Here is a 14,400-nt window from a genome sequence, read left to right as displayed (position 1 = left end):
TTATCTTTAACATATCACAAAAACCTCTTTAGTATTTGTGAAGATTAACGTTTAAAATAAAAAAATCATCACTGTTTCATTTTATTTTTAAGTAAAGTTGGTTCAGCCCCCCGAACACAGTTCAGATTTTTCATGTCTATAGAAATTAATTGCCCACCCCTGCAGTCCAGCCTTTCACATGATGTATTCTGCATATAGGTTAAATAAGCAGGGGGACAATATACAGTGGACCCTCGACTTACAGAATTAATCCATATTGGAACGGTGGCTGCAGGTCGAAAAGTCTGTAGGTCGAGGCTCCATTAACCTACAATGCATTGAAAACCGATTAATCCATAACTGGCCGTTTTGTTCCATTTTGGTTTTTTTCTGGCCTGTAGGTCGATTCTCCAGCTGCAAGTTGAACCTAAATTTTGCAGCCAGAGACGTCTATAACTCGAAAAGTCTGTAAGTGGAGCTGTCTGTAAGTCGAGGGTCCACTGTATAGCCTTGTTATGCTTCTTTCCCAATTTTGAACCAATCTACTGACAAGATACTCAGCACTGGTACTCCACAAGGTTGTGTCCTCAGTCCACTACTGTTCTCCATTTATTCATCGGATTGCACCAATAACCATCCCAGTAATAGGATTATCAAATTTGCTGACGATACTACACTAGTAGGACTTATTTCCGGGGATGATGAGTCTGCGTATCGGGATGAGGTATTACAGCTATCCCGATGGTGCAAAAAAAACCAATCTTCTATTTAACATCCAAAAAACCAAGGAATTCATAGTGGACTATAGGAAAAAAAGAGCAGACATTCAGCCACTGTATATAGATGGAGTTTGTGTGGAACAGGTGGCTGAATGTAAGTTTCTTGGGACCATCATAACAAATGACCTGACTTGGAGTGCAAACACCGCTGCGTTAATCAGGAAGGTGCAACAACGGTTGTATTTTCTAAGGATTCTTAGAAAACAACAATTGACTGAGAGTTTGTTAACCACCTTTTATTGGAGTTCGATTGAGAGCATATTATCCTACTGTCTTTGTGTATGGTTCATGAGCTGCACAGTGGCAGAGAAAAAGGCAATTCAAAGGGTGATTAAGACGGCCCAAAACATCATTGGCTGTTCACTCCTCTCTTTGGATGAATTGTATCAGAACAGATGTAAGAGGAAGATATCTAACATACTGAAAGACTCCTCTCATCCGGGACATCAACTCTTTAAACTATTACCATCGAGAAGGAGATTCAGGGTATTGAAAGCAAGGACAAGTAGATTCAAGAACAGCTTCTACCCAAGTGCAGTATTGAGTTTAAATGCGGGGCCATAGGTTTTTGGTGGAATTTTAATTGCTGGGAGAAACGGGGTATTTATATTTGTATGGTGAGTGTTGTGGATATTTTAATTTTTTTTGTAGTGGTGTTGTCCAGTTTTACCTTGGGGAAGAGCACCTCATTTCGTTGCACCCACTTGTGAGTGCAATGACAAATAAATAAATTTCTTATGTCTTATGTTTTGCAGTTCAAACATTTGCATGGAGTCTTATAAGGCAGCTCCTAGTCACTGGGAAGAGAATCCTGCTGAGCCAGGGTATCTCAGAAGGTAAAAGAGAAGGTTAAGTAGTTTTTTTTAAGTATTAAAATTCAGTATTAAAACAATATTATATATCACAGAGAAATAAACTGTTATGATAGAAATATAGCTTTAGAAATATATGTACTTGAGGTTACAGATTTATCAGTTAATCAGTTAATTAACTGAAGTTTCATTTAAATTAAAACTTAGTAACCCTGATTTTAAGATAGTTTGGTATAAAAGAAACTTACAGGTAATGAGGAGAAGCAGACCTGGAGGTGGGGTGTGTGCTGCATCTTCTGGTTCTTTGGTAAAAGAAAGGTCTTCATCTGTGAGACTCTGAGAAAGAATCTTCCAAAGTGAGCAATTCTCATTTTTGTACCTTTCAAGGATCAGACCTGGATTGCTGGCTGGATTCTTGCACATTTTGTCTTCTTCCTACAGTAGAAGACGCATGGGGAGAAAAATGTCCTGACTTTGGAGAGTTTTATAGCACAGCCTGACAAGGGAGTCTTAGCTTGGAGAGAGGAGAGTCCTTCGGAGGCTGTGTTGGAGACAGACTTCAAAGATGGCAGAGCCAGAGGCAGCTGGCCCTGAAACAGAAAGACACCCTGATGCCGTGATGGCCAAGCACAGCGAAGGCTCGTGGGAGAGATCAGTGCAGAAGGTGCCGGATGAAGACACTGCCAGCTCAGATTTACAGCGTCAACTGTTTAGGTGCTTTTCCTACAAGGAAGCTGAAGGTCCCCGAGAAGTTTGTACTCACCTGCACCATCTTTGCCATCAGTGGCTGAAGCCAGAGAACCACACCAAAGTTCAAATCCTGGACCAGCTGATCCTGGAGCAGTTCCTGACCATCCTGCCCCCAGAGATGTCTAAGTGGGTGAAGGAGTGCGGACCAGAGACCAGTTCCCAGGCGGTGGCCCTGGCCGAAGGCTTCCTCCTGAGCCAGGCAGAAGAGAAAATACGAAAAGGTCGTCAGGTGAGTCCATTTCCTCCTGATTCTAATTTTGTAGTCTTTCTGTCCCTTTTCTTGACCTACTCTATGTCTTTCTCACAGCTCCTGCCAAATTCAATACCATTCTGCTTCTAGGAGTCTGTGGGGCACCCAATGTTATTCAAAACTAGATGTGGGGTCATTGTGGGTCTTCTTTCCATCTTTTAATTCAGTTATTACTAATTTTTACCAAAGTAGAAGCTTGCTAAGGGAAATCGCCTAAGTTGCAGTAGCAAACTGCTACCCATTGACCAGGCCTGGTTCCATTAAGGCAGTAAATATGTCTTTGTCATTATAGATTTAATGAGGAAAGCTTCAATAGTGAGATGCTTCTCAAACATTTCCATAAATTCTGAAAGTTGATTGTAGAGAGGCCTTTTGCCATTTATGAGTGTAATTCTTTGTTTTTAACTAACAGTGTTTTTCTTGAGATCATCAAATATGAGATGTCCCATATCCATTAAATTCTACCATGTTTCCTCGAATATAAGACAGGGTCTTATATTAATTTTTCCTCCAAAAATGCATCAGGGCTTATTTTCAGAGGATAGCTAATTTTTTTCATATACAACAATCTACATTTATTCAAATATGAGAATATTTGAATACTTTTCTGCCCAAGATTGTATCAGAATTTCATCTAAATCAACCAATTGTCTTACCATCATTTTCGCCAGTCATATCATCATCTTCTGGTTGCTGCACAATGGTGGAGGTGCGGGGTTTCATTTAACTGGGGCTTATTTTGGGGGTAGGGCTTATATTACGAGCATCCTGAAATATCATACTAGGTCTTATTTTCAGGTTAGGTCTTATTTTTGGGGAAACAACGGAAACCCATCTCCCAGCATTTCTGCCTTTATATTTTCTTTTCTGATCCTTCTTTGTTTGAACCCTCCTTACTCTTTCAGGTGAGAAATCTTTCTGCAGACATTCAGCTTGATTTCTCAGGGGGAGAGTTGGCTCCGTTGGGGACTGGAGAGAGTCCACTGCAGAGGGAGATCAAGGAGAATGAGGACGGAGGTTCCACCATACAGGGTAAGGATTTGTGCTGGGACAGTTTGTCTGTTCCATTGTTTTTTTCCCTTCTCTGAAGCAGGATTCTTGGATTGCTTTTATGTTTCTTGGTTGAGGAGAGATCCTTGTCTTCAGCCTTTTCCAGACTTCAAAAATGTGTTTAATTTTAAACTTTGAAGACTTTTTATGTAGGAACCAGCCCTTTGATTTGACGCCAGAAGGTCACACAAGAAGAGTTGGGGTTTCATCCAGAAGAATAAACACTTGAAGTAGAAGTTCACAATAGAACAGACTGTGACACCCATATTAGACTTAGTAGGTAAAGGTTCCCCTTGACAATTTTTGTCCAGTCGTGTTCGACTCTAGGGAGCGGTGCTCATCCCCGGTTCCAAGCCATAGAGCCAGCATTTTGTCCGAAGACAATCTTTCGTGGTCACATGGCCAGTGCGACTTAGACACGGAACGCTGTTACCTTCCCACCGAGGTGGTCCCTATTTATCTACTTGCATTTGCATGCTTTCGAACCGCTAGGTTGGCGGGAGCTGGGACAAGTGACAGGAGCTCACTCCGTCGCGTGGATTCGATCTTACGACTGCTTGGTCTCCTGACCCTGCAGCACAGGCTTCTGCGGTTTAGCCCACAGCGCCACCACATCCCCATATTAGACTTATGTGGCTTTAAAAAAGTTTTATTTATAACCACATGTGCACCAACATGCTGAAGACCACATGGCTTTCTTTCTATCCTCACAAGAACCCTATTGAGATCAGTCAGACTGAGTGGGTGTTATACTTCTAGTAGTCTTAAGAATTAATCTATGGGTCTGTCTTCTTGTCCCCTTTCCTCCACAGAGGCTGGAATGAAGCCAGCAACATGTACCGAGTCATCTCTTCTTTCTTGCGATGGAATGCAGGCAGATCAGGTGGGAAGAATGGTCACTGAGAAGAAACTGATTGATTTTTCACATCTGGACTCTCATTGCCTCTGTATTTCTGTTTGCTTGTAACAAAATTGAGATGTAAGAACGGCAATGCTGATTTTGACAGACTCCCCATCTTGCTGTTTGGAAAGGCTTGCTAGATTCCTGAAGGAAGCCAACGAGGCAGGCATGCAAGCAAAAACCATTTATACTCTCTCCTGTTTTTGCTGCAAGCACACCCATCTGTCCTCCTGGAAGGATCATGTAGGGAATATGACTTTTAGATATTGGTACCCTTGTCGTGCGGTCGGAATGCTGTGAATGCCACTTGTGAAAGTTAAGATCCTGCAGTAGAAAACTCAGCCATCTCAGCTTGACAGTCCTTTTGGATTTTATTGGTTCATCCTTTTTCTTTTTCATCCAGGCTCCAGTGACGTTTGAGGAGGTAGCTGTGGACTTCACTAAGGAGGAATGGGTACTGCTAGATCCTGACCAGAGAGCCCTGCATGAGGAAGTCATGGAGGAAAACCATGCAACTGTGGCCTCTCTTGGTAAGGGTCCTTTTCTTCCCCTGGATGCTGAGAATATCTGTCTATCATGGCAGTAACTAGAAGAACAATAATTAAGTTGGAGCAATGCTGTAACTCCTAGAATCCTGTGGTGCAGTACTGCAGTCAAGCCTCTACTCATGATCTGAGTTTGAGCCCAACAAGTTCGAGTAGCCATTTTCTGTCCTCAGAAGGATGGAAGGTTGACCCATGGTGCTTCAAGCACTCTCTAGGTGGTTTACAAGTTAATTAGGCAGGCTATACATTGCACACACACCCAGCTGTGTACTCATTTTACCAATCTTGGAAGGATACATAGAAGGCTGAGTCAACCTTGAGCCGGCTACCTGGGATTGAACCCCAGCTCGTGAGCACAGTTTGAGCTACAGTTTAACCACTGCGCCACGAGGCTCTAGTATGCTATAAACCAAAGAGTGCTCTAGCACTATGAGGTGGGATATAACTCAAAACAACAACAACAACAACAACACAGAAGCCTTGGGGGGATTTTTAAGGCAACTTTGGGGAACTTTGTTCCTAGGGGGTGCTGAACTCAAAGTCCTATCATGTTTAATCAGCCTAGCTAATGTCATCGAAGCGACCAACATGAATTTGACACAACTCTGGGAGGCAGTGGAAGATAGGAGGGCCTGGCGTGCTCTGGTCCGTGGAGTCACGAAGAGTCGGACACGAGTAAACGACGAATGTTAGCTACTCTGTTACCAGTACTCTAGTGTTTCAAGGAAGAATCTTTTGTAATATATTCGCGAAGGCTTTCATGGCTGGGATCTAATGGTTGTTGTGGGTTTTTCGGGCTCTTTGGCCGTGTTCTGAACACGGCCAAAGGGCCCGAAAAACCCACAACAACCAATCTTTTGTAATCCTAATGCAGGATCCTGGCGTTAGATAGAGGTTTACTTTTGAAGGATTAATCAGGCCCAACCCTATGCCATTTCCAGAATCCATCTGTTCTAAATGGAAGGAGGATATAGTGATTATGGTGAATAAATAACGTTGTTAATTGTATTCACCAAAAACCAGACATCTTTCTTTAAGTAATACCTCATCCGTAAAGAAGTAAGAACCACAGCTGTGCAGTAATTGCATTTAGATTAATCTAGATGCAAAAAAAAAAAAACACCCTCTCCAGGTTTTTGAACTGAGGATCTTAGACCTGGAATTTAATATTTTCTCTTCTTTTCCAGATGACAACTGGAGGGAAACGACTATATGCCCACAGACAAGGTGGAACTTGAGGGGGAAATTGGCTGTTGTCAGACACGTCCCATCTCATGAAGAACAGAAGGGTAATATCCAAGAGAAGGCCTACAAACGCATCCTGAGTTGGAAACAATTTGCCCAAAAAATGTCTCTTGCGCATCACAAGACGGTTCATGTTGGAAAGAAAACGGTCAGATGGGGAGTCTCTGGAAAAGGTTTTGGCTGCAAGCTGCATATTACAAGCTTTCCAAGAGAGAAACTATACAAGTGCGAGGAATGTGATAAGTGTTTTGTTTGGAATTCACACCTTGTGAAGCACCAGAGTGTACACAATAGAGAAAAATACCAATGTCAGGAATGTGGAAAATGTTTTACTCACCATTCAAACCTACTGATACACCAGAGAGTCCACACACGAGAGAAACCATACAAATGCCAGGAGTGTGGGAAATATTTTGCTCATAAGTCAAGTCTTTTGAGCCATCAGAGAGTCCACACAGGGGAGAAACCATATAGCTGCCAAGAATGTGGGAAATGCTTTGCTTATAGTTCACAGTTTGTGAATCATCAAAGGATGCACACAGGAGGACAACTGTACAAGTGTCAAGAGTGTGGGAAGTGTTTTGCCCAGAATTCAAATCTTGTGAAACATCAGACCGTACACACAAAGGAGAAACCATATCAGTGCCAGGAGTGTGGAAAATGCTTTTCTCAGAATTCGAATCTTCTGATCCACCAGAGAATCCACACAGGAGAGAAACCATGGAAATGCCAAGAGTGTGGGAAATGTTTTGCTCGTAAGTCGAGTCTACTGAGTCACTGGAGAGTCCACACAGGGGAGAAACCATACAAGTGCCAGGAGTGTGGCAAATGTTTTGCTTATAGCTCACAGTTTGTGAACCACCAAAGGATGCACACAGGAGGGCAACTATATAAGTGTCAAAAGTGTGGGAAGTGTTTTGCCCAGAATTCAAATCTTGTGAAGCATCAGACTGTACATACACGAGAGAAACCATACCAGTGCCAGGCATGTGGGAAATGTTTTTCTCAAAATTCGAATCTTCTGATCCACCAGAGAGTCCACACAGGAGAGAAACCATACAAATGCCAAATGTGTGGGAAATGTTTCGCTCATAAGTCAAGCCTCTTGAGTCATCAGAGAGTCCACACAGGGGAGAAACCATACAAATGCCTGGAATGTGATAAATGTTTTACACACAGTTTACAGCTTGTGAACCATCAGAGAGTCCACACAGGAGGGCAACTTTACAAATGTCAGGAGTGTGAGAAATGTTTTGCTTGGAATTCGAATCTTGTGAAGCATCAGACTGTACATACAAGAGAGAAACCATATAAATGTCAAGCATGTGGCAAATGCTTTTCTCAGAATTCAAACCTTCTGATCCACCAGAGAGTCCATACAGGAGAGAAACCTTACAAATGCCAAGAGTGTGGGAAATGTTTTGCTCAAAAATCAAGTCTTCTGAGCCATCAAAGGATCCACACAGGGGAGAAACCATATAAATGCCAAGAGTGTGGGATGTGTTTTGCTTACAGTTCACAGCTTGTGAGTCATCAAAGAGTCCACACAGGAGGGCAACTATACACGTGTCAGGAGTGTGGAAAAGGTTTTGCTCAGAATTCAAATCTTGTGCAACATCAAAGAGTGCACACAGGAGAGAAACCATACAAATGCCAGGAATGTGGGAAGTGTTTTGCTCACAGTTCCCTGCTTGTGAAGCATAAGAGAATCCACACAGGAGAGAAACCGTATAGATGTCATGAGTGTGGGAAATGTTTTGCTCAGAATTCAAACCTTGTGAAACACCATAGAGTCCATACAGGAGAGAAACCTTACAAATGCCAAGAGTGTGGGAAATGTTTTGCTCAGAATTCACACCTTATGACACATCATACTGTCCACCTAGGAGAAAAACCATACAAATGCCAGAAGTGTGGAAAAGGATTTGCTAGCAAGTCATACCTTTTAATTCATCAGAAAGCTCACAGAGGGGAGAAAGCCATGGAAATGCCAGGAATGTGGAAGATGTTTTGTTCGAAATTCAGCCCTGCTAATTCACAGAAGAGTCCACGAGGGGGAGAAGCCATTGAAATCCCCGGAGCATGGGAAATGGTTTTTTTGCAAGGCAAGGCTTCTGACACATCAGAGCAGAGTAGATTTGATTTAAATAAAAATGATCTGAAAAATGATCTAAATCCTAATTTAAATAACTATTCAGATAAACTCAGTTTAATCTTGTGATTTCCCCCTCTAAATAGTAAAGCCTTGCCTGCTCTCTTATATATAGTTCAAATAGTTCTGTGTTGACTGACACTTTTAGTGTCATTGTGCACCTTCTGAAGGAGTAGTAAAGGCCTAACACATTGTCTGCAAAGTTGCAAATGTACAAAAGCTAGGATTGCTATTTTAAAGGAACCAGCATTGTTGAAGGAAATGGTTGAAAGCACCCCAGAGACTGTGATAGGGCTTCCAAAAATTTTCAGCATTACATCTTTTCAAGTAGGGAAAAAAAGCTTTTAGAATAATTTTAGAATTGGAAAATACAGTGGTGCTTCGCTCCGTTTAACGTCGAATCCGCATTACGAGGTTTTTGCAATCACAAAAGTGATTGCAAAAACAACGTTTTGAATGGGGGAATTTCACTGCGTGATGATCGTTTCCCTGTTTTGGGAACCAATTTTCGCTTCCCGACGATCAAAACAGCTGATCGCCGGGTTTTCAAAATGGCCACCGGGTGCTCAAAATGGCTCCCCGCTGTGTTTAGGAGCCATTTTTCGCTGCACAGGCACCCGAAAATGGCCGCCCCTATGGAGGATCTTCACTGCACGGTGAGTTCTTAGCCGATTGGAACGCATTAACCAGGTTTTAATGCGTTTCAGTGGCTTTTTTATTTTCGCTTTATGATGTTTTCGTTCTACAGCGATTTTGCTGGAACGAATTAACGTCGTAATGCGAGGCACCACTGTATGCTTGATCATGTCCCATAATTTCTTAATTCCATCTATTGCTGCTCACATACCTGCAGTCACAAAGCCATGCTGAAAACTACACAATTTTCTGTGCGTGTGTTTAGTCGTTTAGTCGTGTCCGACTCTTCGTGACCCCATGGACCAGAGCACGCCAGGCCCTCCTGTCTTCACACAATTTTCTAGTGACAGACATTATGCAAGTTATGGGTAAAAACCCAGGGGAGTTTTCGTAGCTTCCAGAGACTCTGCCACCCTGGTTCTCTGAGGAACTTCCATTCCTTTTTTTCTTTTCCTTTTTTTATAAATGCCCCCTAGGAAGTATGAGGGGAATTTTTCCAAGTTGGAAGACCCCTCAGTACCTCTTAGGTCCCCTTTATACTCCATAAGATGTTTACACCAAAAAAGAAATAATTAAATTTAGGGACCATTTGCTTATGGGGGATTTTTCAGTTTTCAAAAAAAATTAAAAATAAAAATAAAATAAAAATAAAAAAATAGTTAAGCCTATTTTTCAGTTAATCAAAACACAGTGTAACTACCTTTGCAGTACATAAGGACTGTATTTTAAAAATTATTTCCAAAAGTAACAAACATGGAAACAACTCATTTTCATTTGTAACTGTAAGCATAAAGGGCTTTATTCTAAAAGAAGGAAGGATTTTCAAAGTAGGAAATTTACAAATCAAAATTAAATTGTTGACACCAAATTTAAATTTGATTCTGACTTTTAGGGAAAAAAAACTTCAACATTGCGTCAAAAATGCCACACAGCAGAGAAACTGTTAAACATTCCAGGTGGGAGGAATGTATTTCTTTGATTTTGCAATGTGGAACTCTTTAATTTTCAAAAGAAGAGGAAGAGTGCAGTGGCCAGGAGATTGTGAACTATGCTCATCACTCATCCACACGAAAGTTTGTGCAGGAGTGAAACCATAAAAATACCAACGGTGCAGCAAATCTTTTACATACAGGTTATCCCATTTGCTTTTCAGAGAATACACAAAAGAGAGGAAACATTCAACTTGTAGCAACACAGAAAATGTTTTGCTTAGAGTGCAGGCAACTACCCTAAATTGCATGCAAATTTACTTTTTCGTATGTGCAAACTACCATAGATTGCACATACGAAAAAGTAAATTTGCATGCAAGGAGTTTGGAAAATGTTTTTTATGGAATCCATTTGAAGCATCACAGTCAACACAAAGAAAAACGTAAGATGCATGGGGATTATTTTGCTCTCAAGATAGGCACTATGCTCACTAGAAAGTCCACACAGGAGGAAAAAAACACAACAGAACTGGGATTGTGGAAAATAATCCTGCCAAAACATCTAAAGCTGTAGGCCAAAAAAAAAAAGCTCACATATGTGAAAGACCTTATAAATGCATAGGATGTGGGAAACAGCTTCTTAGTAGCTTAGTATATTGGTGACACAGTTTTGTGCACCAATAACAAAAGCATAAATCACAGTAGAGAATTATTAGTTAAGGAACTGTTGCTTGTATTCCTTGTTACGTCCCAGTTAAGCAATCTGTTTCTTGACAAAACCCCTTATCTGTTGTCATTTTGCCACAGTGTCTGAAATGCAGTAGCAAGTTGCAGTTAGAGTAGACTCATTCAGTCAATGGCACTTAGAGATGACTTGCCCACTGATTCAACAGGCCTTATAATTGTGATTTACTACTCATTTGCAGCCTGTAAATGGGGCTGTTGCCCTTAAAACAGCATACACCAGCAACAGGATTTTGGCAACCAGTTTTAAACTTGTTTTAATTAGACAATTGAGATTGGCTTTGTAAAACAAAGCTTCAGTAATAGTTACTTACAGTTAGCGTGTTTGCTGAATTCTTGAGTGCTTAGCTGTTGAAAGGGGCATTAAGAAAGAAAGAAAGAAAGAAAGAAAGAAATGAGTGAGAAATCCTGATTGAAGGAAAAGGGATGTAAGACAAATACAAAGTTGTGTCAGTTGTAAAACAGAAAGTAACTGCAATATTCCCAAGGAGGCATTCATTTTCACTACTGTCACACTGGTGAATTACACACTCCCCAGGCACAGTGGTGCCTCTCTTAACGAGGAAATCGCTGGACGATTAGGTTTTTGCGATCGCAAAAGCGATTGCAAAACAATGGTTTAAATGGGAAAAATCCACTTCACGATGATTGGTTCCCTGCCTCGGGAACCGATTTTCACATTACGACAATCTAAAAACAGCTGATTGTCGGGTTTCAAAATGGCCACCGGGTGTACAAAATGGCCCCCCGCTGTTTTCTAGGATGGCTTCCTCGCTTTACAGGCACCGAAAATGGCCGCCCCATCTATGGAGGATTTCAGCCCATTGGAACTCATTGGAGGGTTTTCAGTGTGTTTCAGTGGGCTTTTTATTTCGCTTAACGAGGATTTCGCTCTACAGCGATTTCGCTGGAACGGATTATCCTTGTTAAGCGAGGCACCACTGTAGTTGAGGCACCTATCTGGCTCTTTCCCTCTAAACCTAGCCACCTATTTATTAGTGCAGTTATACAAAGTGTTAGCCCAGGCGCAATACTACCCCCGAACCATTCCAAAGAATCTGGAGTTGTCCCTTTAACTGTGCCAGCCAGTCAGCGGCTCCATGCCTTAATTGGTATTTATAATATAGTATAGATACTGTATGGTATTTATCGTGTATAGGTATTTAAACTATTTCCTGACTGCCAAGAGTTTATATAATTTTTACAGTTTTAACAGACACAAAATACTCTCCTATATTAAAGACTCAAGATCTCCTACACATTCTGAAAGACTCTAGCCCAAGAGAGAGTTTCTCATCCCCTAACTCAGTGGTCCCCAACCTTGGGTCTCCAGATATTCTTGGACCACAACTCCCAGAAGCCTCCACCACCACCTCTTCTGGCCAGGATTTCTGGGAGTTGAAGTCCAAGAGCCTCTGGAGGCCCAAGGTTGGGGACCACTGTCCTAACTCACTCCTGGCCTGATTGCCACTTTTCATACAATCCTTCACATCCCGACACACACCAATCAATCAGCATTCAGCCTTGCATCCAACATTCCATCACTCGTCCGCCAGTCATTCTGACACCCAGCTATTGCACGCTTACTGATTGTGCATGGACAACCTACAACCTACAAACCTGTTATTGTAATTGACAACTACATATATACATCTAGGTAGTGTGGGTGTCATAGATGTAGAAGAGCCTGGTTATGCAATTTTGCATTTTGTGAGTCAGAAGAGGAGCTGACATAGGAAATAAAGCTCAAACAATGAGATCTTTTTTAAATTGCCAATTGCAGCGTGTGAATCACAAAGTCCGTAAGAGAGTAGAAGCCATGTAAGAGGTAGTGGAATTTGTCTGATGGCTTGTAGGGTGGAGGGAGGTTTTATTATGGCTTTGGGGTGAGCCGTTCCTGCTCTGACCATTAGGTACCTTGAAAAGTAGGGGGAAAGGCTTGTTCACCTTTGTCTATCTCCAGAAAGTCAAAATCGGTAAGACTAAGGAGTGTGTGAAAGAAGGTACTGTACAGAGGAAGTGTTAAAAGTTAGGAAGGTTCAAAGCATTGAAAATTGTTTGCTTCATTCCTTTTACCTACTGAGTGAAAGGCATTAAACTTTCAGCAGCAGAACATGTGTTTTACTTTGAGCCTCTGCACAGGGATAGAAATGCTTGTTGAAAAAATTCAGCTGCAGCTGTGAGAATGTTCTGACAAAAATCTATTAGCTTCTAAGCAGATCAGCTAAGAATGTAAACACTGTTTCTTATTAGCACCAGTAGAAAACCCCCCAAAATGTTTCTTCTCCTTATAAGTGCTGTGGTAGGATCATGGTTTTGCATATGTTTTGGAAGTGATCCTAGTAAGCTTTTTAATAACGCATGTCAAAAGTAAACATATACACTTTTCTATAATCAAAGCTACATGGATAGGTAGCATATTCATTACATACTAAGTACCTTGGCAATAGGCTGAAGTTGTTCAAAAGTCATAATATAAACACTGTCAAAATGAGTTATTACAAGATTCATGGGCTGAACTGAAATAAAATGTGTTGTGGTATGGATTAAAATTTGTGTAAAAACTGTGTAAGACATGGCAGAAGAAGAGAAACAACGAGAATAAATGCTATGTTGTGCTGGCATAGGGGTAAGAGATATTATAAAGCCATGATTTTATAATCCATCCTTGGTGTGTTTTAAGAACTGGTGTGTCATTATTTTTAATTATTTGGACATAAATATCAAAACTGAGAAAAGTTAATTAAAAGGCAGTGATGGTTGGGTGAAGATATCACAATAGAGCACAAGACTTCATTCATTCATTCATTTATTCATTTATTTAACTTATATGCCGCCCACTCTACCCAAAGGTCTCTGGGCGGCTTACAACAATTTGCCCACCCGTTAAGAGAAGGAAGAGTAGACTTTTACTCCCTTATAATAGAAAAACTTCTATATATCTGTTACAACTAACTACTGAACATTAATAGCAACCCATTCCCATTGTCCACCTTACAAACATGGAAGAAGTGGGTGAAGCATTGTGCTACCAACAATGCAGCATGCATGACTTTTTTATCAGCGTGGACTCTGTCCTGCTGCCCACATCCATCTAAAAGGAGAGAGCATCACATCATCTCCTAAGTGTGATGGAAATGTCTGCTGAGCAGGACAGTCACCATCAGAACCACAGAATACCTTTGAAGATCTTGTATGCACTTGACCTTGCATAAAAGACATTCATTCCATGTTCTTTCTTTGCTATCACGACACCCATCTTGAAAATTCTTTATATCAGTTACTGCCTCATATATTAACATGTTATATTGGTTAGAAAAAAAAATGATCAAGACGCTCTTTGTTAGCTTTTCCCAGGAAGGGCAAGGAAAATACAACACCATGTGCTTTTTTTCATCTCACATTTTTTGTGCTTTGCCTAGTTTTAACCTACCTGTTTTTTTTCCCTCTTGCTTCACTGACATTATTTTCCACTTGTTCTTATGCCCTCCTTTACTCTTTCGTTTTCTTGTTCCTTTCAATAGTTTTGGGCAGGGAAGGAGATGTACCTGCCTGTAAAAGGAGAAGGAAAAATACTTCTTTAAAGCATGCCCAAGAAGATACTGAGTGAGGAATGATGGAGGGAGAG

General features: G+C 41.1%; 1 protein-coding gene across 2 annotated transcripts in view; it reads left to right on the top strand.

Annotated features, from left to right (window-relative positions):
* Positions 1–13,437, top strand: part of LOC110069880 (uncharacterized) — a 29,557-nt gene extending 16,120 nt beyond the window's left edge. The window contains exons 2-7 of one of the 2 annotated variants that reach the window (XM_078388075.1): positions 1,514–1,594; positions 1,958–2,549; positions 3,476–3,602; positions 4,433–4,503; positions 4,925–5,051; positions 6,254–13,437. In XM_078388075.1, coding sequence (XP_078244201.1) covers positions 2,136–2,549; positions 3,476–3,602; positions 4,433–4,503; positions 4,925–5,051; positions 6,254–8,532 — 3,018 coding nt within the window. In that variant the 5' untranslated portion in view covers positions 1,514–1,594; positions 1,958–2,135 and the 3' untranslated portion in view covers positions 8,533–13,437. The remainder of the gene's footprint in view (positions 1–1,513; positions 1,595–1,957; positions 2,550–3,475; positions 3,603–4,432; positions 4,504–4,924; positions 5,052–6,253) is intronic. The other variant, XM_078388076.1, reaches the window with a different exon arrangement.
* The last annotated feature ends 963 nt before the right edge of the window (positions 13,438–14,400 follow it).

This window comes from Pogona vitticeps, chromosome 2 (genome assembly GCF_051106095.1).
Source record: "Pogona vitticeps strain Pit_001003342236 chromosome 2, PviZW2.1, whole genome shotgun sequence".
Lineage (NCBI taxonomy): Eukaryota > Metazoa > Chordata > Lepidosauria > Squamata > Agamidae > Pogona > Pogona vitticeps.
This window is presented reverse-complemented; position numbering and strand designations above follow the sequence as displayed.